The sequence below is a fragment of the Equus asinus genome, chromosome 22 (assembly GCF_041296235.1).
Source record: "Equus asinus isolate D_3611 breed Donkey chromosome 22, EquAss-T2T_v2, whole genome shotgun sequence".
In the NCBI taxonomy this organism is placed as follows: domain Eukaryota; kingdom Metazoa; phylum Chordata; class Mammalia; order Perissodactyla; family Equidae; genus Equus; species Equus asinus.
This window is the reverse complement of record NC_091811.1, coordinates 35,582,983-35,607,374: the sequence shown is the minus strand read 5'-3', so window position 1 is coordinate 35,607,374 and position 24,392 is coordinate 35,582,983. Positions and strand designations below refer to the sequence as shown.

Here is a 24,392-nt window from a genome sequence, read left to right as displayed (position 1 = left end):
TGCTGGTAGTATTTCCTCTGTTCAAAGGATCAGAGAGTTAATAAAATCAATGAAAATCTTCAGAAATTATATGGACCTGAACATGAAAGCCAGCTCAAATATTAACATGCAGCCCCATCAGGGGCCCCAGGCTAAACCAGGTTTTCCACTGCCGTTGTGGCCTCCATTGTTCCCTTAGCATAGGGCTTGGTAAATGACTTGTTTCAGGTCACGTCCTTCCTTAAAAAAATCCAATAATATAGAGGTGAAAAGAGTTAAAATGAAAATATTCTTTTACTTATGTGTGATTCTTCTCAAATACTTTTTTGTATACATGCAAACATAGCAGGGCCAGGGCTAGGGTACCATGCATGAGGCATCGGGGCTGTAAAATTTAAGGAGTTACATCCTGAGGGTGAGTGCCTTACACTTTACTCCGTAGGCACCTCTCTCACTTCCCCCTAGTCCTGGTCCTGAAACATATGCAAATATGTGTGTACAATTTTATACAAATTTACATATAATATATTTAAAGTCAAAATGGGATCATACTGTACATGTGTAACTTGCTTGATTCCCTCAATAATGTATGACAAGTGTCCTTCCATGTGAGTATATATAGATCTATGTCATTCTTTCAACCATCTGCCTGGTATGTTATACTATGAAGATATTCCAACTTATTAAATTCCTCCTCTGTTGATGGACACCTATCATTTCTAGTTTTTGAGTATAGCTAATAATGCTGCAATTTTATACATACATTTTTGTGCATTTGTGTATTTTGGTAGGACAGAGTATTGTCCGTAGTACAATTGTGCATTCAATAAATAGCCTCGTTTTAAGGGTTGATAGATACAGACAACTTTCCCACTAAAGTGCAGTAATGCCAAAACAAACTTTCTGAGATGATGGAAATGTTCTCCCCCTGTGTTGTCCAATATGGTAGCCACTAGACACGTGAGGCTATTGAGCACTTGAAACGTTGCTAGTGAGACTAAGGAACTAAATTTTAATTTTATTTCACCTAAAATTTTTAGTTGATTGTCTTTGATTTTCTTAGCTTATGGCCATTGGCTCGGTCCTCCATAAAAATACTGAATAATATCTGTGAATAAGCATATTTTCTTTCTTTCTTCTTTTTTTTTGGTGAGGAAGCTTGTCGCTGAGCTAACATCTGTGCCAATCTTTATTTTGTGTGTGGAACACCACCAAAGCATGGCTTGATGAGAAGTGTGTAGGTCTGCACCTGGGACTGGAACCTGCAAACCCGGGGCTGTTGAAGTGGAGCACATGAACTTAACCCCTACACCACCAGGCTGGCCCCTAAGCAGACTTTTTGTGTTCTGAGGTTTAATCAGAATATGTGTCTCACCATATGTGTGACATTTGTTGTTGCTTTCTGATAGATTGTCTTTATCAAAGTAACAGACACAGCTAGTTGGCTAGCCCAAAAGCCATTCTGTGGCATCCCCCATAGCTGCTGGAGAGCCAGTAACTTACTTCCTCTGTTAAGGGGAAGTTTGCTGGTGTCTTAAGAGGGATGGAATTTGAATCCTCTTAAGGGATAGGTGTCAGTGCATATGTGAATGCAGATGTTGGCAATTCTCCTTAGGGAACTACATCCAGTCTTGATGCCTAGAGTTGTGGCAGCCCTCCTGATCATAAGCAACCAGCATGAGAACGAAGAGCTGACAACTAAGCATGGTCAGAACACAAGGCCAGAATGAGCCTAAGTCCTGGGTTACATTTTTGGCTCACTGACCCAATTCTGTGACTGTCTGCTTCTTGTAAATAATTGTAAAATAAACACAAAATGTTTTTTATAGCTTAAACCACCATTCATAGAGTTTTCTCTTACTTTCCACCAGAAGTATTCTTAACTGATATCTCAAGAACACTTTTTTCTCTTCCTAGTTTTATGAGTATTATTAAAAACAGAAATAAATATCATAATTAATTGTATATCTTTTCAAATAGAACCTCAAAATAACAACAGCAAACACTTAAATGATGTCTAATATATGGAAGGCACTGTTCTAAATTTTTACATTTATTAATTAATTTAATCTTTACAACAACCCTATGGGGTAGATACTATTATTATCCATATTTTAAAAATGAAGAAATTGAGATATACACAGTTTAGGTGAATTGCCTAAGATCACACAGATAGTAAGTGACAGAGCCAGGATTTGAACCCATACTGTTTGGCTTCAGAATCCTGGGACTTAGTCTATATCTAGTGCTTACTCTACATTAAAAAATAATACATGGACCATAATATGTATTTCTCAATTCTATCATTATTTTATTATTAGTTGTCTTTATCGTAAGACTGGTTAGCAGAGCTGTTTGACTAAATTAATGGCAAGTGAATATGAATTAAGTATTTTAATGTCATTTACGTAATTTACTGCTGAAAGAGAGCACCAGTGAAATTCAATTGACCAAGCTTCAAAGTAAATCTTAGATTTTCTTACTCAATTTATTTTCTTAAATTAAGCTTGACTTCACAAATTCCTTTCCTAGCCTTTTTTATTTTTTCTTTCTGGGACTCAAGAGAACAATATTCCTTTCTTATTCTTCCTAAAGCTAGAATTAGATGAATTAAGGTAGTTTTCCCCATTTCTTTGACATGTCCTGACTTTGGCCATGTTGTCTTATTTTTCCTGCCCTCCTTTGATCAAGGACAGTGATACTTTTTTCTCTGTTGTCCAAGAAAGTAGCATAGAAACAAACAAAAAAAGAGAACAAGGACTTAATACTCTCATCTACTCTTGGGTTTTTATGTCTCATCTCATGTCCTATCTTTATTGTGCATGACTCAACATATACGGACAATGTCTTAAAATCCTGTTGGCACTCCATAAATCATAGATAGTAACAACAGAGCCTCCTGACAATGGTAGTTATATAAGTAAATGTAAACCTAGATTATCTATGACACAGGGTACAATGGGAATTACTTTTCAGCTTTCCAGAAGTTGACAATAGAAAATTATGTTGATGCTTGATAATCTTTAAAAGCACTTGTTCTATTTTTCTTCTTTCATATTCTTTATGTAGTCACTGGAATCTGGCAATGCCTTTGGAAATACAGCAAATTTAAAATCACTAAGTAGGAGTTGTTCAGAAGACAGTATTAGTGTCATGACTACAGTCTAACCATTATCATAGGCTTATTCTATTTACCATTACCTAAGGAAGATAAGATGTTTTGTGTTATACAATTATAGTGATATATAGTTCATAGATTTATCATCTTTATTATCGTTACCAAAGCGATAATGATAATATTACAAATTATAATCATAATTATCACTATTATGTGATTTTTGCATATTTGCCATTTAATGAAATTAATTTTCTAGTGATTCTTTTAAAAAAAATCATTGCTAGGTGTGCAATTAAATGTCATTGAATCTATATAATTAATCTATATTCTGGGATAAACACTACAATCTCAATCGCAAGTAAATCCATCAATTAACAAATATATCTTTGCATGTCTTTGGCAAATATATACACAAGAGATTATATAGATGTTATCTATTATGTAAATATGGATTTTATTTGAGTTCTGCCAGACAGAAACTCAGAAAAATAAAGATGATGTAGGCAGAAGGATTTATAACATTCACAGGGACAAGGGTAGGGGTGTTTACAATTTTCACAGCCACAGAAGAAAATAGAGAGGAAGATGGGCCATAAAAATGAAAACAGTAGAACAGAGTGAGAAGAAATTGAATAAAGGCAACAAGATTTAGAGACTTGAAAGGAAGACTGAAGACTATTGCTTTGATATAGAATGCAATGGAACCAAATAAAGAACAAAATAAAAATAAGTGGGTGAAAAAAGGAGACATTTTAGGGAATTCAGATAAGGAATTTGAGTTTGTTGGGTGTGAGGGTGTTTGGAAATGCACGTCTCTTCTTTCAATTTCATGCCTGCAGGAGCACATATGAGAAACTAAAAAGAAAACCAAGGCAGGGCCTTTACTGGGGGGCTATAAGGGTGTTACTTCATTATTATTACTCCTAAAGGAGTACCACTTCCCATGCCTTTTAGTTTTTCTTGTGTTTCATAATGTTTCAGCAAATTGCATGTGTAATACCCTCATAGACACATCAGGTTTTGGGAAAAAACAGTATTTTCCTCTTTCCTAGGTCAGAGCTTCATGGTGGACCAAGTTTGGTCTTCTCTGTGTTTTTGGACCATTGTCATGCACAGCTTCCTGGGTGAGAGGGTCTAAAATTAAATCTCAGGTAAGAAGGCCTTGGTTCAAATCCTGGTTCTGCATGCTACTAGCAGAGTCACTTATAGGTTCTATAAGCTTCGGTTTCCTTATGTAACTGTAAAATTGGGAAAATAATGGTACCTAAGTCAGAGGTGGTAAGATATGAGATAAGCATAGACATGGGATAAGTGAATGGAACATAGTGAATATTCAGCAGCTGATATTATTTCTTTGATATGAACCATCTTACAGTCATCAACTCCATCTTTATCCACCTACTGCTTTCCTTAAAGGCTGAGTATTGTACTGATGAGAAAGCACGCTCTGCCTGACCAAATACTACCTTTATTCTGGGTGTGATGAGGGCATTTACCTGGTTTGCTGGGTTAAAAAGATAAATAATGTTACTGCATATTTGTAATAATATTAAAATTACTATGAATCAGGAAGAGCTATATTTTAAAAGGAACCTGTAATTTGGAACTGCGTAGAAACCAATCTATGTGACCTTGTGACTCCAGCAAGATGAGATTTGGAATATCACGTGTTTGTGAGGATGCAGGATGCAAGGAGGCAGGGCAGGCAGAGGCAAAGAATAAGCCTCTGGGACCCTTGTCAGCCCAGCTGGGTCCTGCTCTAATATTTGAAAATAAGAGGAGATCAGTCAAGAAAGGGATGATTTACAGGACTGCGTGCAGAGTAGTTTGAGCTGACAGCTTAATGGAGTTACCATCCTTTCATTGTTCTTCAGATTATCAAGCTAATAAAGCAAATGCAGATGAGTATGGCTTCTGTGGTTGCTACCACTTAATTGGAAAGACATTTATTAAGAGAGTTGTTTTGGGGTAGAAAGAGCAAGAGATAATTTCTTAAAGGTTGGGACTATGTTTCTCCCTAACACAAATTGTGTCTCATAGTCTTTTACAACTGCAACAGTTTTTTACTCCTGAAAAAATAAAAATCTTACTTTAAAAAGATGATGTATTAAATTGCTTAGACTTATTTTTGCTTTTAAAGTTACAAAGATGCATTAACTTTGATTAAAAGGGAACTTCAAAATCATTCTTTTATTCTACTTATCTTCCTTGTCTACAGACCCATAATGTACGGTCTTCATGAATAGTGTCTACTAGTCCAGAATCAAGATATGCTGATTCCACTGCACTCTCTACAGCATTACACGGCAGACACATCGAACTAGTGTATATATTATTTTGTTCACTTCAACTATATTTAAAGTCTCACCAAAATTTTCTTTCTTCATCTTAGTTATATTAAATAAAAACATAACCAAAGAAAGGCAACTACCAAATCCCTAAGGCCTACTGTTTGCTTTTTATTTTTTAACAGAAATAGTTACAATAAAATCAGAATCAGAACATAGATGCATCACCCAGAAATCTCTCAGCAGTATCTGTAATGTTTCAAACTACATATCAAAGTAAATAGTCTTGGATTATTTTTAACATCTCTGAAGGAATCTGAAGAATTCCTTTATCTTAAGCAACTTGAATAAATATGATTTTGTGGGTTTTTTGCTTGGGATTTTCTCAATGGTCTCAAGGACGATCTTTCTCATCCATTGTCTTGTAATAAAATGACAGGCATTCTGAGAGATGAGAGGCAGGCTGCCCACTTAGAGGCACCATCTCACACATCAGGAAGAGCTCCCAAATTAAGGATCCCAGGGATTCCGTTCAAGCGATAACATGGAAAACAAGCCTGTGCTGCAGAGGTGATCTGGACGCAGGAAGAAATGAAAGACGCCTACAATCAAAAAGTAAGTCTGTAATTTATAACATGTGCTCTTTGCAGAATTTTAAATGCTATTAGAGATCACTCAACTGCTCTTCTCCTTCAAGGCTGAATCACTGTTAACGTTAACTAAAGAAAAGTGGATTCTATCTCTTGGTCTTAAGAAAGATTGTTAACAAAAACCTTAACAGTTTTTTCTCACTCTCAATGAAAAGGGTAATTATCATACATGGCTTAAATTATTTTTTTGAAATTGAGTTTTATCTTGAAGTCTTGCTCGTCAATTTTCTGGCTATTTGATCTCTCTCCACAGATTTCACGATCTGTAAAACTGAGATGATAATAGTACTTATAAGCACCTGATAATTGTTAAATGTGGATGTAATTATTGTTGAATGAATATGCTCGAGTAGCCTTTCTGCCTTTTTACCTGATGACTTTTGGGTACAGTATGCCCATGTCTGCTAGGTAAAGGACAGTGACATCAACATTGAATGTTACTGTTGGGCCTGGGATTGAGCTAGTTGTTGAGAAGAATGAAAACGTGGTCCTGACCTTAGATATCTAAAAATTTATTTATGTGCATAAAATATATAGTAGCAAAATTACTTTCAGTTGTGAAAATTTATTGAACTATATACTTTGTATACTTTTAATGCATATTATTAATCAATAAAAAGAAGAAAAGAATAGACAATTGCTATGGAAATCCTATAATGTGGAGTGTGGAAAAATGAAGATATTTATAGCCTAGTTGAAATTAAAAATTGGAATTAATAGCTTCCAGTTTTTGGAACCACCACATTGATTATAAAGTAGAAGTCATTGTAAGTCACCACTAACCTGGCTATCTTTCTAGAATTGGAGTTGGGTCCCAAACTGGATAAAAATGTATGCCTATTCATAGGACAACTAAAATAATTGGCTGGCTCTGTGTCTTTACACTGTTTGAACATGGCCTCCTAGAAAGTTTCAAGGAAATAAGTCTTACGTGGGAGTTTGATAAGTTAATCTATGACTCACCAAAAGCAAGAGAGAGCTTTTCTCTTAACTCTAGCAGAAAAGTCCTGGGACAGAATGCCTGACTGTACTCTTATCATATGCCCATCCTTGAACCTGTCATTGAGCCTTGGGGAATGGAGCTCTCACCTCCTGGCTTGTAATGTTATGGGGAGTGAGAGTGCTGTGACTGACAGTCCCCAAGACTGCATGTTTTGGGGGGAGATTATTTCCTTGAAGGAAATGAAGGTAGATAGACAACTCAAATGTATTCACATAGCATGTAAAGAAGTTTAGACATTCTCCTGCTTGATCAGAATTTCAAAGTGGAGACAAGGGGACTGATTTAAAGATAATTGTTTCAATTTACGTAGGACCAATGAGGACAACAACTATGAAAAAGAGATGTGATAAGGAGAGATCTGACATTAGAATGTGGTGTCTACAGAAATAATCGACTCATTGAAGGCAGAAGTCCAATGAACTAGAGGGAGGACTCCAAGGTAGCTCCCAGATATCCAGTTTGGGTGACTTGAGGATGGTGGTGACATTTCTATTGAAAAAGAAGATAAGAAGAGAAGTAAGTTGAGGCAGGAAGGAAGATAATGAGTTCAGTTTTGGTTATGTTGAGTTGTAGAAAATAATGAGTTGGAAAAACATAAGTAAAACCATACTGTAAAATTTTTAAAAAACTAGATTCTTTCAACAAATCCAAGATTTACATAATTGAAAACATCTACAGAAAGAAAAGAAACATTTCTGGAACATTTGGAACTGATGATGAAAGGGAAGTACACTGCTGGGCCTCGTAAGGCATCTCTTACATAAAGCCACCTCTCTAAGACCAGGAGATGTAGTTGACCTACCTAATACATGAATAAAAGTGTATTAGACAGAGAAAGAGGCAAAATGAGGAGGCAAAAGAATATGTTCCAAGTAAGGGAACAAGACAAAACCTCAGAAAAAGAACTAAATGAAACAGAAATAAACAATCTACCTGACTAAGAGTTCAAACAAAAAGGCATAAGGATCCTCACTGATCTTGGGAGAAGAATGGATGAACTCAGTGAGAACTTCAATAAAGAATTGGAAAACATAAAAAAGAATCAATCAGAAATGAAGAATGCCATACTGGAAATGAAAAATTCACTAGAGGGGCTCAATAGCAAAGTAGATGATACAGAAGAATGGATCAGCGAGCTGGACAAAAGACTAGAGGAAATCACCCAAGCTGAACAGATAAAAGAAAAAGAATTAAAAAGAATGGGGACAGTCTGAGGGACCTCTGGGACAAGATCAACTTCACTAACGTCCATATTATAGGTGTCCCAGAAGGAGAAGAGAGAGACAAAGGGGCAAGGAATCTATTTGAAGACATAATAGCTGAAAACTTTCCTAACCTAAGGAAGGAAAGAGACATCCAGGTACAGGAGGCACAGAGAGCACCAAACAAGGTAAACCTAAAGAGGCCCACAACAAGACACATTATGATTAAAGTGTCAAGAATTAAAGATAAAGAGAGAATCCTAAAAGCCATAAGAGAAAGGCAACAAGTTACATACAAAGAAAACCCAATGAGGCTATCAGCTGTCTTCTCAGCAGAAATCTTCTAGGCTAGAAGGGAGTGGCACGATATATTTAAAGGGCTGAAAGGAAAAAACCTACAGCCAAGAATACTCTACCCAGCAAGGTTTTCATTCAGAATGGAAGTAGAGATAAAAAGTTTTCCAGACAAGAAAAACTAAAAGAGTTTATCACCAAGAAACCAATCTTAAAAGAAATGCTAAAGGGACTTATTTAAGTGGGAAAGAGAAGACCACAAATAGGAATAAGAAAATTATTTAAAAAAACACAGCAATAAAATCACTGGTAAAGGCAAAAATACAATAAAGGTAGCAGATCAACCACCTATGAAGATAATGTGAAGATCGAAAGACAAAAGTACTAAAATTATCTATTTCCATGATAAGTGGGTAATAGATACACATGTACAAAAAAGAGGTTAGATGTGATATCAAAAACATAAAATGTCGGAGGAGGGGAGTAAAAGAGTAGGGCTTTTAGCAAGAGGTCAAACTAAAGAGACCATCAACTTAAGATAGATTGCTATGCATGTAGGTTATCATATATGAACCTCATGGTAATCACAAACCAGAAATCTATAATACATACACAAAAAATTAAAAGAAAGCAACACAAACAGAATACTAAAGAAAGCCATCAAACCATAAGGAAAGAGAGCAAGAGAGGAAGATAGGAACAGAGAAGTACTACTAAAACATCCAGGAAAAAGAAAGCAACAAAATGCCAATAAGTACATTCTTATCAATAGCTACTTTAAATGTCAATGGACTAAATACTGTAGTCAAACAGCGTAGGGTGGCTGCTTGGATAAAAAAAACAAGACCCATATATATGCTGCATACAAGAGACACACATCAGACCTGAAGACACTCAAAAACTGAGTGAAGGATGAAAAATGTATTCCATGAAAATGGCAATGAAAAGAAAGCTGGGGAGGCAACTTATATCAGACAAAATAGACTTTAAAACAAAAACTATAACAAGAGACAAAGACGGGCACTACATAATGATTAAGGGAGCAATCCGACAAGAGGATATAATACTTGTAAATATCTATGTACAACATAGGAACACCTAAATATATAAAACAATTATTAACAGACATAAAAGGAGAAATAGACAGTAACACAATAACAGTAAGGGACTTTAACACTCCACTTACACCTACAGATAGATAATCCAAACAGAAGATTAATAAGGAAGCACTGGCCTTAAACGACACATTAAACCAGATGGACTTAGTAGATATATACAGAACATTCCATCCAAAAACTGCAGAACACACATTATTTTCAAATGCACATGGAACATTCTCCAGAATAGATCACATATTAGGTCACAAAACTAGTCTTAATAAATTTAAGAAGACTGAAATAATACCAAGCATCTTTTCTGACCATAGCAGTATCAAACTAGAAATCAAATACAGGAAGAAAATAGGAAGCCACAAATATGTGGAGATCAAACAAAATGCTACTGAACAATGATTGGGTCAATGAAGAGATCACAGGAGAAATAAAAAAATACCTGGGGACAAATGAAAATGAAAATATGACATGCCAAAATGTGTGGGATACAGCAATAGCAGTTTTAAGAGGGACGTCTATAGAAATACAGGCTGGCCTTGAAAAATAAAAAAAAAAAATTCTCAAATAAACAATCTAACAGTGTATCTAAAATAACTGGAAAAAGAACAACAAACAAAGCCCCAAATCAGCAGAAGGAAGGAAATAATAAAAATCACAGCAGAAATAAATGAAATAGAGGCTAAGAAAACAATTGAAAAAATCAATGAAACTAAGAGCTGGTTCTTTGAAAAGATAAGCAAAATTGACAAACCTTTAGCTAGACTCAGTAGGAAAAAAGGATAGAAGTCTCAAATAAACAAAATCAGACAGAAAAGAGGAGAAATTACAATGGACACCTCAGAAATACAAAAGATTATAAGAGAATACTATGAAAGGCTACATGACGACAAATTGGATAATCCAAAAGAAATGGATAAATTCTTAGGATCATACAACCTTCCAAAACTGACTCAAGAAGAAAGAGAGCTTGAATAGACCAATCACCAGTAAGGAGATTGAAACAGTAATCAAAAACCTCCCAAAAAATAAAAATCCAGGACCAGATGGCTTCCCTGCTGAATTCCACCAAACATTCAAAAAAGACTTAATACCTATCCTTCACAAACTCTTCCAAAAAAGTTGAAGAGGAGGGGAAGCTTCCTAACTCATTGTACGAATCCACCATTACTGTGATACCAAAACCAGACAAGGACAATGCAAAAAAAGAAAATTTCAGGCCAATATCACTGATGAACATTGATGCAAAAATCCTCAACAAAATACTAGCAAATCAAATACAAAAATACATTAAAAATATGATATATCATCATCAAGTGGGATTTATTCCAACGATGCAGAGATGGTTCCACATGCACAAATCAATCAACGTGATACACCACACTAGAAGAATGAAGAATAAATATCACATGATCATCTCAATAGATGCAGAGACAGCATTTGATAAGATACAGCATCCATTTATGATAAAAACCCTGAATAAAATGAGTCTATAAGGAAAGCACCTCAACATAATAAAGGTGATATATGACAAACCCACAGCTAATGTTGTTCTCCATGGAGAAAAACTGAAAGCTGTCCCTCCAAGAACAGGAACCTGACAAGGATGCTCACTTCCACCACTCGTATTTAACATAGTATTGGAAATCCTAGCTAGAGCAAGCAGGCAAGAAAAACAAATGAAAGGGATCCAAATTGGAAAGGAAGAAGTGAAACTGTCACTATTTGCAGATGACGTGATTTTATATATAGAAAACCCTAAAGAATCCACTGAAAAACTTTTAGAAATAACAAATGAGTATGGTAAAGTTGCAGGACACAAACTCAACATACAAAAATCAGTTGCATTTCTATACACTAACAGTGAAGTAGCAGAAAGAGAAATTAAGATTACAATCCCATTTACAATTGCAACAAAAAGAATAAAATGCCTAGGAATAAACTTAACCAAAGAGGTGAAAGATCTGTACACTGAAAACTATAAAACATTGTTGAAAGAAATTGAAGAAATTTGTTTGGGTAACTGAAGCAGCTCTGGCCTCCTATTGGGAATACCTTTATTCTGCTGCATTTTATCATCATTGAGAATATCTCTTTATCATTTTTCTTATTTTGAAGTAATTTATACCTTTTAAAGAAAATTTGAAAAAGACAAAATAAAACAATACATCATGTACAATAACAAATATTTTGACACAGTCTCTCTTCCCTAAAATGTTTTCAGTTATTTTAAATAACATTTGTCATTATAAAAAGTAGTCTTGGGGCTAGCCTGGTGGCGCAGTGGTTAAGTTCGTGTGCTGTGCTTCAGCACCCCAGGGTTTGCAGGTTCTGATCCCAGGTGTGGACTTACGTGCTTCTTATCAAGCCATGCTGTGGCAGGGGTCCCAAATGAAAAATGGAGGAAGATGGGCACGAATGTTAGCTCAGGGCCAATCTTCCTCAGCAAAAAGAGGAGGATTAGTGGCGGATGTTAGCTCAGGGCTAGTCTTCCTCAAAAAATAAAAAAAATAGTCTAGCAATACAGAAAAAGAGTTAAGATCACTTGAATCCACTACCGTGAGATGCTGCTGTTAATATTTTGACTACGTTTTCATACATTCCATACACACTCACACACACATGTGCATACATATATAGCTGCACATTTATTTAAATGCAGTTATATCACATATACTCCTTTTATCATGGACATTCTTGTGTTTTTTTAAACTGTCTTATGATTTACTTATGTCTTTTCCTTGTCTTCCTTCTTTTCTTTATCCTTTATTTTCTTTATTCTCTCTCCAAAACAACTTATATTAATTATATGTGTATCTAGTAAATTATTTATTATGTAAACATATGCATATATTTTATATGTGTATGTATAATGTATGCATGCAATAATATGGAGGAATCAGTTATTGTTTTAAAAATTGTTTTTAAAAGCTGGGGTCATGTTATATACACTTTTCTGTATCTGGCTTTTCCCCCTAACTATACATGGTGAAAATTCCCCCAAGTCAGTTCCTTTTGGGATCACATAGGAGTGTCTCATGTACCTGAGAGTAACTTTCCTAAGAGCAGGGGCAGTGTCATATTTGTTTAGAACCTAGAATCTCACAGCATATGGCAGGGGCTTAAGGATGGATATGCTGATATTTTTAATAGTTGGAAGCCAGGCTATTGAGAATGAAAATACTTGGGCTGAGAAATTTGTCAAATCTCATTTACATGAAGCACAAAGAGACAGAACTCAGCACCCCATGAGACTGATAATATTATCATTCCCATTTCACACATGAAGAAAATGAGGTACGTAGACTTAAAATGCTTTTCCAAGAACACAAAACCTGTGCAATGCAAGCCACTGCACTCCAGTCTCACAAATGCCAACCACATGTGTTCTTCCTGTTTCATAAAGCAAATGACAACCATGATAAAATCAACATGCCCTGCTTGTATAAGAGAGTAATTAGTCTCGAGGACTCACACATTATGTGCCTGGAACTTTTCATACTTCTCCCATGGTCAGTTTTCCTCTTTAGAGGTCTTCTATGGTGAGTAGTGGACATGAATTTTCACATTCCATTTACAGGGAAGAAGGAAACGCAATGAGGTTAGGTAATTTTATTGAATGACATACAAGACGTCAGTAAAGGAGACAGAGAAACCAGTTCTCTTGATCCCCAGGCTAGAATTCTGTCTCCCAACAAAACCTGAATTCTGGAACACCCCACTCAGCTTAAGTTTTGTTATAAAAATGAATCTCAGCACTTGGTTAATTTATGGCTTTAAGGAGAAATAAAGCAGAAAATGCAGTGCTTCATCTGGAGCTGGAGCATATCTGGAAATGCAGAGCAGTCTGGTCTCTCCTGAGCTGAGTGTGCTGTGCAGCTGGCCTGCATCAGAATCTCCCGGGGAGCTTGTTGAAAGGCAGAGCCTTGGTCCACCCACTGAATCAGAATGTAGGGGACGGAGCCTGGAATTGGGGGATGGACTCTACAGCATACACTTTTAATAAGCATGTCAGATAACTTTTATGCATACTAACATTTGAGAACAACTGTTATGTCCTTCAAAGGACCCTTCGGGCATCTTGGCTTAATGGGAAAGGCAGCCACTTACCGTGGGCTCTTGGAGAAGTTACTTAAATTCTCTGATTCTTGGTTTCCACATCTATAAAATGGGGATCATAGCACTTATTAACACATAGGGTTATCATAGTAATTAGAAGCAATATATGTAAAGACTCTGGCACCCAATGACTTACTATAAATGGCATTAAGCCTAAATTAATCATACTAAGAGCAAAAGCTTGTGAGGATATTTTAGAAAATGCGAATGTGATTAAATTTGTGTGGCTTTCAGTTTGGAAAGAATCTTGAAGCAAGGAAGATAGGAATCCAGTGATATGCAGTGACTAAACCCTACTGAAGGTCAAGATTTTGAAACCCTATATGAAGCACCATCACTGCCTGATGGCATTCTTTAGGAACAGATGGATGGGTAACGTAATGGAAAAGCAGACCCAGGCGAAGACGTGGAGCAGAGGAGGGCAGTTGTGAAATCCATTCAGATGGGGTGGCGCTGTTTAGATCGTGGTGGTGAAACTGTTGAGTCAGGTGCCAAAAGGTGAAGCATGATGCCAAGACAAACTGGAAAACAGCAGCACAAATACAGACCACCAGGGAAAAGATTAGGACATGCCAAGTTAGAAAAAAAAAAGCAGGATCTTCACAAATTATAGCTTTGTAAATGCATGTGATGGGAAAAATCATCCATTTTGTCAAAAGGGGAAGCAAACAAAAATTGAAATTTAGAACCGATTCTAATGAGCAATGTGAGAAGTTTTATCAAGGGAGCTTCTTAGATGTGGCTAAGCCACAATCCCCCTTAGCTTTAGAGACCTCAACTATGAAAAGAATAACTGTCTCTCAAGGCCTGTTTCAGTGGGAGAATCCCCTGACTTTATAATAACACAATAAAATGCTGGTTTTGTCTAATTTAGTCTAAGTCCCACCTGAATTAGGGATTTTAACAAAATACCATTTCCTTTAGTAGGTTTCCCATGTTGTGTATCTTGTTTTATGTTCTACTGTGCATTGTTCTTTTATACAAAACTAAGTTAACCAAATATACTGGGAAGAAAATAGTAATAATAAAGTTACCATTTACTGAGTGCTTAGCTAGGACTGAGCACCTAGTTAAAGCCTTTTCATATGTTAACTAGACCCCACAAGAATCCTAGAAGGTAAGTACTGTCATGATGCCCATTTTACTTATGAAGAAATTGAGGGGCATGTTCGAAATCACCCTGCCGGTCAGGGTCAGAGGAGGGATTGGACCCATGCCTCACTCTGTGCACTGATTGCAATTTGGAGAGAGAAGAGGGGCCACCTCCCTGTTATTAAATGTAAAGAATTTAGAAGGGAATTTCTTTATTCCATCAGTGACTGGAGAAACCGTGCTTGTGTTAGCTTCTGTTAGACGTCTGCTCCTGTATTTGCCTTGCTTTCTATTCCTGGAATCATCCCCTCAGAGACCCAAAGGGTAACGTTATAGCAATGAAATGAGCCATCTGTCACTAAATATTGTGGCTACAAAGCTTTATTTTGGGTCCAGGAGGAGGGAAAAAGACCTGACAGGGATTCTGTGGGGGGATTCCTGTCTAGGGCGAAGGTCTGGTAGTGACACCGCTGGTGAATGAGACCCTTCATGCCCACCCCCGAGGGCTTCCACGTGCCTGCTCCCCAGGTGGATTGTGATGATCTTTGAAATATTATCAGGAAATGATCATAGCTCTCAACTATCCTACTGTTTCATTTTTGTTCTCTGGAATCAAAGATAACTTACCTAATGACACGGGGGAAAAGAAACAAAACATTTTAAACAATGTTAAGACGTTTTTCAGCCTATGGCTAATAATACACAGAATATTCTTTACTTTTAAAAATTAATAAAATTATGCTTACATTTAGGTTCCCAAAACTTATTATTGGAGCAAAGTTTTCTGGTTTGATAAAAAGTTTCCCCACTAAAAAAAAAAAGTGTGGAATTTCACAAGATTTGCATGTCAGCTTAGGGAGTCAGATAGTCAACACTTATTTTTAAATTGAATGCAGTGACTAAGGGAAAAGACTTTATTTTACTTGCATGAATATATCAATTATTAATCAAAATCAAAATAAAAAAATACATGTTTAATAACTAGAAAAACGTCAAACTTCTGACATTGGCCTCTGAGATGGACTTGAGTCTAGAGGAACAGACAACGTACCTACCAGGAAACTAGGTAGGACCAACTTTTGTTCCAGTCATACAGAAAAAGGCACTCAAAATTCTTATTTCTGTTAACCTGTCAGCTTCCAACAATGTGCCTGGCAATTTACCATTTATAAACCTGGGCTCCTCTTAACCTTGAAGATTTTGTGATTTAAGCATCTCAACACCGTGATCATCACCATCCCTGGGCAAATACTTCATGAAGCATCTTAACACTTGCTAGTACCTTGTTGCCCGCCTGCAAGGTTGCATAATCTAAGAGAGATAATGTTGATCCAAACATAGGAGACACAAGTCATTTTAAATAATCAATTGAGTAAAATAAATAATAAGTGATGTATTTTTGTCACATGTAAATGGAAGAACAAAGTGCATAAAAATGAGATGGCTAATAAAGAGAGTTAAGAGAATCACAAGTTTAGCCAGGAAGGAACCAGTTATTCTTTGAGTAAAGGGCAGGTGCCCTTGGCATCTTGGTAAGTGGTGTGATGCTGAGAGAGATCAATCACACGGACCTTCGGCTTGGTGGAGAGGGAGTTCCTGACATGTGGCTCACAGAGTGGCCAGAAGCAGCTCAGACCTGACAGGGAAGAGCTACTTCAGTCAGTCCCATAGGAGCCTGGTGGGTGAGAGAAGGCAGTGAGCAGGAGCTGTGCTAGGGGCTCCGAGACTGGGGAACAGGTCAGGAGATGGAGTGCAAGGTGGGTCAAAACTGATTTCAAGACGTTAGCTATGAATGGAGGAGAGAATGTCAGGGAGCTGCCCAATACCAGGCGTGGGGTCAGCAGGACACATATGGCCTCTTATTGTTTGTAAGGCAAGGTTGGATCTTTTAGCATGTTTTCTAAAATTATGTGTTAAAGAAAATTGACTGCCAACGTATTGTTACTACTTTCTTTAAAAGACACTGGTTGGTTTCTTTAAGATACATCTTTGATGTGTTAACAGTATATCATTTCAGTCTACCTTTTAAACTTCCATGTCCAGACATTTAGACATGATGCTCAATATTATTTCTAAACTGCTTCTGCCTGTGTCTACAATATCTCTATCTTTTGAAGATATGGCAAGCCTAACAGTATTTTTATTAATCCCACTTGCTAGGTGTGGTAGGCTGAATTCTAAAACTGGTCCCCCAAGATTCCATGCCCTGGAATCTGTGGAAGCTGTGAAAGTGTTGTATTATATGGCCTAGTTCACCTTTTAAAAGGGAGATTATCCAGGTAGGTCTAATCTAATCACATGAGCCCTTAAAAGCAGTGAGTTTTCTACTGCTAGTGGCAGAAGAGATAGTCAGAGAGATTGAAGGCACTTGAAGGATTTCATGTTCTATTATTGGCTTGAAGATGGCGGGACCACGTGATGAGCAATGCAGGTGGTGTCTAGAAACTGAGAGCAGCCTTGGGCTGACAGCCAGCCAGGAGATGGAGGCCTCAGTCCTATGGTAACAAGGAGCTGTATTCTGCCAACAAGCTGAAAGCACTTGGGAGCAGATCCCTCCCCACAGCATCCAGATAAGAGCTCAGCCCAGCTGACACTTTGACTTTGGCTTTGTGGGACCCTAAGCAGAGGACCCAGCCAAGACCACCAGACTTCCTATGTACAGGACTGAGATAATAAATGAGTGTTGTTTTAAGTTGCTAGTTTGTGGCAATTTGTCACACCGCAGTAGATCTGTTATGTCTAGACAAATGGGACCCCTGGCTGAGTGATGGAACAAATAAACCTCATCTAAGCATTCATTCTAAATTTCTGTGATCCTGTGGCTTCATCTTCTATCACATTTGTTTGTTGGCATACATTCTACTTTGTTGGGCACAAGAATATGATGAGTCCTCAGTGTGCTCCTCACTGGGAGCCTGGAATGAATGATGCTGCACTTAATTGCATATCAGCTGGGGCAAGATTTAGCTCCATGAATGCTGAAGTCAAGTTCGCCAGCTGCCCTGTGCAGTGAGTGAAATCACTCCAGACAAGCTAAGATTTGCCTCAGCTGTCACTCGCTCCTTGGAATTCTTTTCATTTACTGGGAGGAAATGTAAAAACAAAAATACGTCACAGACTGTTAAGATCGGGGTGCTGTGTGCAGAAAGAAAAAAACCCTTCACTCTAACATCAGGCAGATTTTTCAAAAGGTCACCGGAGAATGCAGCCTTAGCTGCTAATGCACTCGGACAAATGTGCGGGCGAATGTGTGCAGCTTACATATTCATGAGGGAGATGCCATTTGGATACATCTCAGAATGAAGGAGCGGCAAAGCAGACGAAATCTGCAAGACTGTCCCACCTTCACTTTAGAACTGGGGCTGTGAAGTACCTCCTGAGCAAACCCTTTGAAAACTTGATCTAGAACAGAAAAATGGCCTGCTTTATGTCTTGTCTTCTTTCTTTCCTCACTGTAGGTGTGAAAAGAGGCAGAAGCCCCAGCAAAGTCTCTATTTTCAGGCCTGATAAACTAATAGGTTGATGTCACCCTTAAATCTTCTTGGAAGGACACAACCCTGTCTACTGGGTAGAACCAAGCGGCAGCGATCATGAGTTCCTGCTCTTTTCTTACTAGAAAATCAGAATTTTCTCGTTTCGAAATGGGGGAAATAATACTTCCCTCATAGGGTTATCTTGAGGGTTAAGTGGTAAGTGGATGGAAAGTCTTCAGCATGGTGCATGGCAGTTGTAAGGGCTCCACGGAGCCCCTTATTGATGTTATTTTCTCTTCCAGCTTCTCTGGAGAAGGCACAGGGTTGTGTGTCTGGAGCACACAGGTTAATTCTTGATATGGCTCTTGCAGTGTCAGATTCAGTTCTTTAAGTTTGCAGTTAGCAATGGCTGAGCAGCACAAGAGTTGCAGGACCCTGTGAAGCTGGAGGGTCATTAACTTAGTTAAAATGTGCCAAGCACTTTCAAATACAGCACTACTTGAAGGGTAGTGTTTGGAAATGATCCCGATAAACTTGTGACAATCTGTGTACATAATTACATATTTGGATATACACACCTAGTTGACAATCATTCTCAATTATATATAGGGTGATGTGGAGAAGTACAGAGCCCTGTGGCAGGATTTTTGTAGGTAACTAATGTCTCTATTAGATTTTATAGTTTATGAAGTCTTCCATAGCAATTATTATAACAGTTCGTTTAGGTTATAATACAGCATCATTGTTATTATTATTATCCCCATGATATGAATGATGCCATTAAGATTCAGGAAGGCAAAGTGACTTGCCCAAAGTTGTTCTTTAAATTCCTAGGGAATAAGATTGTTTTTCTCTCTAAATATCCTTAGGAAGGGCAACTTACTTCCAAGGAGTTATTGACACACTCAATTGGGGAAAGACAGATTAATTCTTTTATGCCACCAGGAAACCAAATTAGAGATTATCATTGTATAGTACAAGGATTTGTAACAGTCTAAATTTGTTATGGAGACAGGTAAATTAAGGAATCAAAGCTACAAATCTTCAGCGTGTTTTGCACATAAGAATACAATTGAGGAAGAGCGTGATGTATTTGCAATGTTTAGAAAGAAGGCGGAACCACACAATGGGCCTCTTAGGCAGTTCTACTTCTCCCTAACTCATTCATAAGATAAATCTTTGAGAAAGGAGAGACATATTTTGAGGTTTTTCTTTCATTTCCTATCATATATCTGTGGCCATGGAAAAATAAATTTCTTGCCTGTAAAATCAAAAAGTTGAAAAAAAATTCTGGAGTTAGATCCACTTAGAAGCTTATTTATAACAGCTTCATAATTTCGGAGTTTTGAAGTCACTTCCATATAAATACATCTCTTCATCCATTTTCCATCCTCTGTCCACATTTTGAAACAGGCGGAATCTCAGTAACAAAACTAGTACAGGCAGTGTTACAAAGATTGCGGGGAAAAGAATTCATAAAGTGACCCCCTGGAGAGTGTGTCTTAGGAAAGGGGCAATCTTACCCCTTTTCCTTGGTGACACAGTTAGAAATTACAAATTGGTTATGTGTTCAAGATGTGTTTTTCCCCACACCAATACTCAGCTGTTGCTTTTCCTCCAATATATATCATTTCAGTTGCTACCCAGCCATCAGTTTTCTATGGTTCCCAAAACACAGGGCCTTGGGCAGTTGCCTGTAATTTGCCATAGGTTGGCTTTGCATTAACACAGACACTGATTTCTGTAGTAATGGTAGTTCCATACATTTCACTCTGGTGCAAATTAGAGTGATGCTGCTAAAGCTTTGCCAGCGGACTTCTGCCTTAAGGTGGTGAGATTTGGATAATCTGACACAGTCAATAAAGTTGAAAGGATTCTATCACTTGGAGAAGAAGATAGGTCTTTTAGATAAGCATGGACATAACCGTAAACCAGGGGAATCCAATATGTTCTTTCCCTCAGGGTTGGGGAGGGATAAGGAATAATTCCAGAATGTCCTGATGGGTAGTATAAAATGGGTACACAGAAGAATGCTGCTGGGAGAGGTGAGCTGGGATACATGGAAAGGTCCTTGGGAAAATAACAGGAGGAAATGAGCTGTCAGTAGACATTCTGTTGCTTGGTACCAAGTCCTCAGTTTGTTGTATAATCTGTGTTATTAGAACACCTGAGTTACGAGTGGTTTTGCTCTTCATCTTGTGATTACAAAAAGAATTGTACCTTGTGCCAGGTACTATTCTGGAACTGCAGAGGACCAGTAAGCTGCCTGACCAGTGCCAAAGATCAATCAGGAGGACTGAGCATCCAACAAGGTAGAAGCAGGAGCCAGGACTCTCTCTCAAGTGGACCAAAGGTCAGGGAGCTGCCTCAGTGACTTATCCATATCAGTCCATGCATAACATGATGTGAATGGAATTTTTCCTGTCGTACTATTGGGAGAGCAAAGGTGCCAGGTATCTCATGTTCTATGTGTAGAGTGACATCAGTAGGTGGGCCAGCTATCTCTCTGCCCCCGCCCCCCAGGGTGTAGTGAGAGGTACCAGCCCTGAAAACAGGTCCTATAACCAACCACCTTCCCTCAGAAGCTAGGCCCCCCAAGTTAACATGGGCATCAGGGTGAGGTGGGGGCGGTTGGGAGATAAAATGCTGCCTTTAAAAAAATATTGGTGGAGAGAAGTTATTCTTTCCATATACATATATTAGCACCTCCCAAGACAAGGATGGGAGATGCCAAGATGAATGCTAAGAAAGTTTGCCAAAGGGATGTCAGGGGGCGGGGTGTCTGAACTCTTCTGTCCTCCCCAAACCCTACAGAGTCAGAAACTAAGGATCTTTTCTTTGAAATATGAAAGCCATTGAACCTGCTGAGTGCAAGGACCTGCTGAGTAGACCTTGAAGAAAGGTCAGCAGGGAGAGAAGTGGGTAGAACAGTTTGCACAGACACAGCAGTGCTCCCACCATTTGGGGTGACAAGGACGTGAGAGTTGAGTGGGTTGGGGCTAGGCTATTTTCTGGAAGAGAAGTTCCATGAAGTAAGAGGCTGTGGGGCTGATGGCCAGTGTGGGAACTAAGAGTGGGTAAGTGGTCTGGCTGCAGCCCGCCTCCAAAATCTGGAAATCTTGCAGTGGGAAGGCTGGCCCTGGAAGGAACCCTATGTGTTCTCCAGACCAGTGTTTGGCACCCTGACACACAAACAGCAACAAAGCCAGTTATTCTAGATCAGAGAAACGGCAATGACAACAGAGAGAATCCAATCGTCATCTTGCTTAGTCGAGTAAGGAGGCATTGGTCCCATCCTCTTCTTTCTCGCTGCCCTAACTCCAGAGGAGTCAGCACCTAGAAGAGGAAAGGGAAGAGGCCTGCTGGGGCAGATCAGAACACCTCTCCCTAAAGCCACCCTCCGTCCCCTCCACACACATTCACATAGGAGCTTAGCTTGAGCTAGGGAGAGAAAAGGAAAAATATTTGAATTCATCAACACTGAAGTTTTAACGAATAGCACCAAGTTTCAAATGCTGGAATTAGAGTGTACTACTAAGTACAAGTGTCTGAAAATGTTTTTAAGGGAGTTGGTCGGGAAGAAATAAGACGCTCATGGTTAATAAACAGAACAAACTGAGGCTCCTCAATAAACTGGAGCAAATATAGCTGGGCAGACTCAGAGTGTAAAGAATGCAATTCATCCTGCAAAGTGAGTGCCACCAAGAAGAGAGGGAGAGAAGGGGAAAGAAGAAAGGAAATAGGTGGGGGTAGGAAGGCAGGGAGTACAGCCCTTTATCTGCTTCCACCAAAGTAGGGGCTGTTGATGCTTCCTAAGGGGCCTGAGGAACTGCCCTCGAAGGCACCCTTGTCTAGAGGGTATTCTTAAGTCTGTCAAACTACATCTAATCATTGAATAATAAGCAAAACCCATGGCATCTCCCTTTCATAATTGTCATTTAAGTGTTTTCCTCTAGATTGAACATACTAGTTCTTTTCATCATCAAAATCCTTAATCATTTATTCACTTTCCCTTGGTCTAAAATGTGGTCCCTTTGGCTTTTCTTTTTTAGTATTTTAACAGGAATCATTTCCTGTCTTTCATTTCCCTTTATGTGCATTAAGTAATCATTTGATTTCATGCCTTGAATGTAAGAGGCAGTGGCCAAATCAATACTACTGAACACGTTTGCAAGAGAAAAGAATTTTTAAATAAATTTCCCTAGGCATGCAAATAGATGAACTGCCACGATAGATTATCCCTCCCATTTCTAGAAAACATGATAGGAATAGATTCTTTCCACTAAAACAGAAAGTGTTTATTTCTTGCCATTCTTTGCACTGTTCAGGCCAAAAAAGTGAGGCAATGTCTGTAGTTATTTGGACAAAGTGCAGCCACTGAGATTGCCTGCTTTTCGAGAAAAAAAAAAAAACCAACTAAACAAAAATCACACTTTCTCTTTTCTTGATCAAGGAAATTTTATCTGCCTCCCCACTTCCAACCTGGCTAAATATAATCATCAAGTTGCCCAAACAAGTTACCTTCAAATTGAGAATTTTATTTAGAACAATCAACATAGATGGCTGGGGCCACCCCAGCTTGAAGGGCCATGTATACATCATCTTTAATGCTGGGAGGAACTTTCTGGAAGAATATAAATTTTACTCCCACAAGATTTTGATTTTATAGGTGATCATAACTTTTGGAATTCCTAATAAAGAAGAAAAAGAGGATTGTTTTTAGTGGATGCTTTTAGAAGAAACAATTTGATGCATTCTGCCAATATGAACTCTTAAAGGCTGTGCAGGTGCCTCGTAAATACCCAGGCTTAGCTTATGTCAGGAACACATTTATTGCTTTGATACTATTAATAACATAGACATTTACTATCTGGTATGGCTCTGTAGTAGAGCTTACATCAGGCACACACAGACCACAGGATCTAAGAAAAGCTAACTTTTGGGTACACTTGAAAGCATAAAGCAGTGAAATATATTCCTGGTGGTGGATTAGTGACTTTTCACAGAAATCAGAGGTTTTTCTTTTTTCTGCTCAACAATCTTCTTAAGTGAAATGACGAAAGTCAATATTCATATATAGATTTGAATATATATACACACACACATAATTTTTTTCAAAGACGATCACGATGCTTTAAAATTATTGTTTTCTAGATTCCCTTTTCACAGTTTTTTTTTTTCACCCCTCAATGAGGGTACTTTGTTCAACAACAACAATAATGAAACATTTGCAGTGAGTGGCTGAATTCTTCATTCTCTCTTCTTTGCTTTTGGGTATTCTGGAAAGGCGTTTGTTTGCCCCCATATAATCCTGCCCTGGAGAGGAGAGCTCTCCAGGCTAGGGGTAAAGGCTCTGAGAAGAACCTCAGCAGGCAGCGCCAAACTTCTGTGCTCCTATGCCCACTAAAGAATTTTTTTTTTAAAAACTATGCACCTTTTCAGTTATTTTTAAGTTGACATCTAAATTTGCTTTAGTTATATGTTTTAAAACATTTGGACTTTTGTTCCTAGGATATAGAAAATATTGAATGTCTTGTAAAATGAAATAGGATGGACATTGACTGTGATTGGGTAAATATTTCACAATAAGATTTGATTAAATACATCTAATTGTCTTACGAGATAAAGCATGCTGAGTAGCAAAGGCAGCATGTAAAAATTATAGCTGTCGGTTTACCAAGGTATCTTAAACTTTTTGGTAGTCCTATGAAACACTCCAGTTATGAGGAAAAGAAACAAGGTCCCTGATCTGTGTTTCCTCAGTTGTTCTGAATTCAGAAAAATTGCAAACTAGGCTAGAATACCTTCCTTTTTAATGCAAGCTTCACCTTCACAGATGCATATATAAAACAGGGGAAGAGAGGAGGCCCCTTGTGTTTAAGATTCCTTGATGAATCATGAAAGGAGTCTTCTCCTAAACCAGTCTTTCCCTGGATTCCTTTGTTTGGGGGCTTGGAGACTTTTACACCCCAGGGAAATGCTCAGTGGTAAGATTTGGTGTGTGCATGAAGTGATGCCTTTCTTCAAATCAAATCAATTTTTGGAAAGAACACATATGAAAGTTG

At 38.0% G+C, this 24,392-nt stretch overlaps 1 protein-coding gene across 14 annotated transcripts in view; it reads left to right on the top strand.

The window, feature by feature from the left end:
* The window catches only part of LMNTD1 (lamin tail domain containing 1), a 366,288-nt gene that overhangs the window by 80,223 nt on the left and 261,673 nt on the right, over positions 1-24,392 (top strand). For 4 of the 14 annotated variants that reach the window (XM_070494970.1, XM_070494971.1, XM_070494972.1 and 1 more), the window contains 3 exons: positions 4,150-4,248; positions 5,825-6,000; positions 20,558-20,680. In XM_070494970.1, coding sequence (XP_070351071.1) covers positions 5,977-6,000; positions 20,558-20,680 — 147 coding nt within the window. In that variant the 5' untranslated portion in view covers positions 4,150-4,248; positions 5,825-5,976. Of the gene's footprint in view, positions 1-4,149; positions 4,249-5,315; positions 5,423-5,824; positions 6,001-20,557; positions 20,681-24,392 lie in introns of those variants that run through there. The other 10 variants (XM_070494977.1, XM_070494981.1, XM_070494980.1 and 7 more) reach the window with 5 other exon arrangements.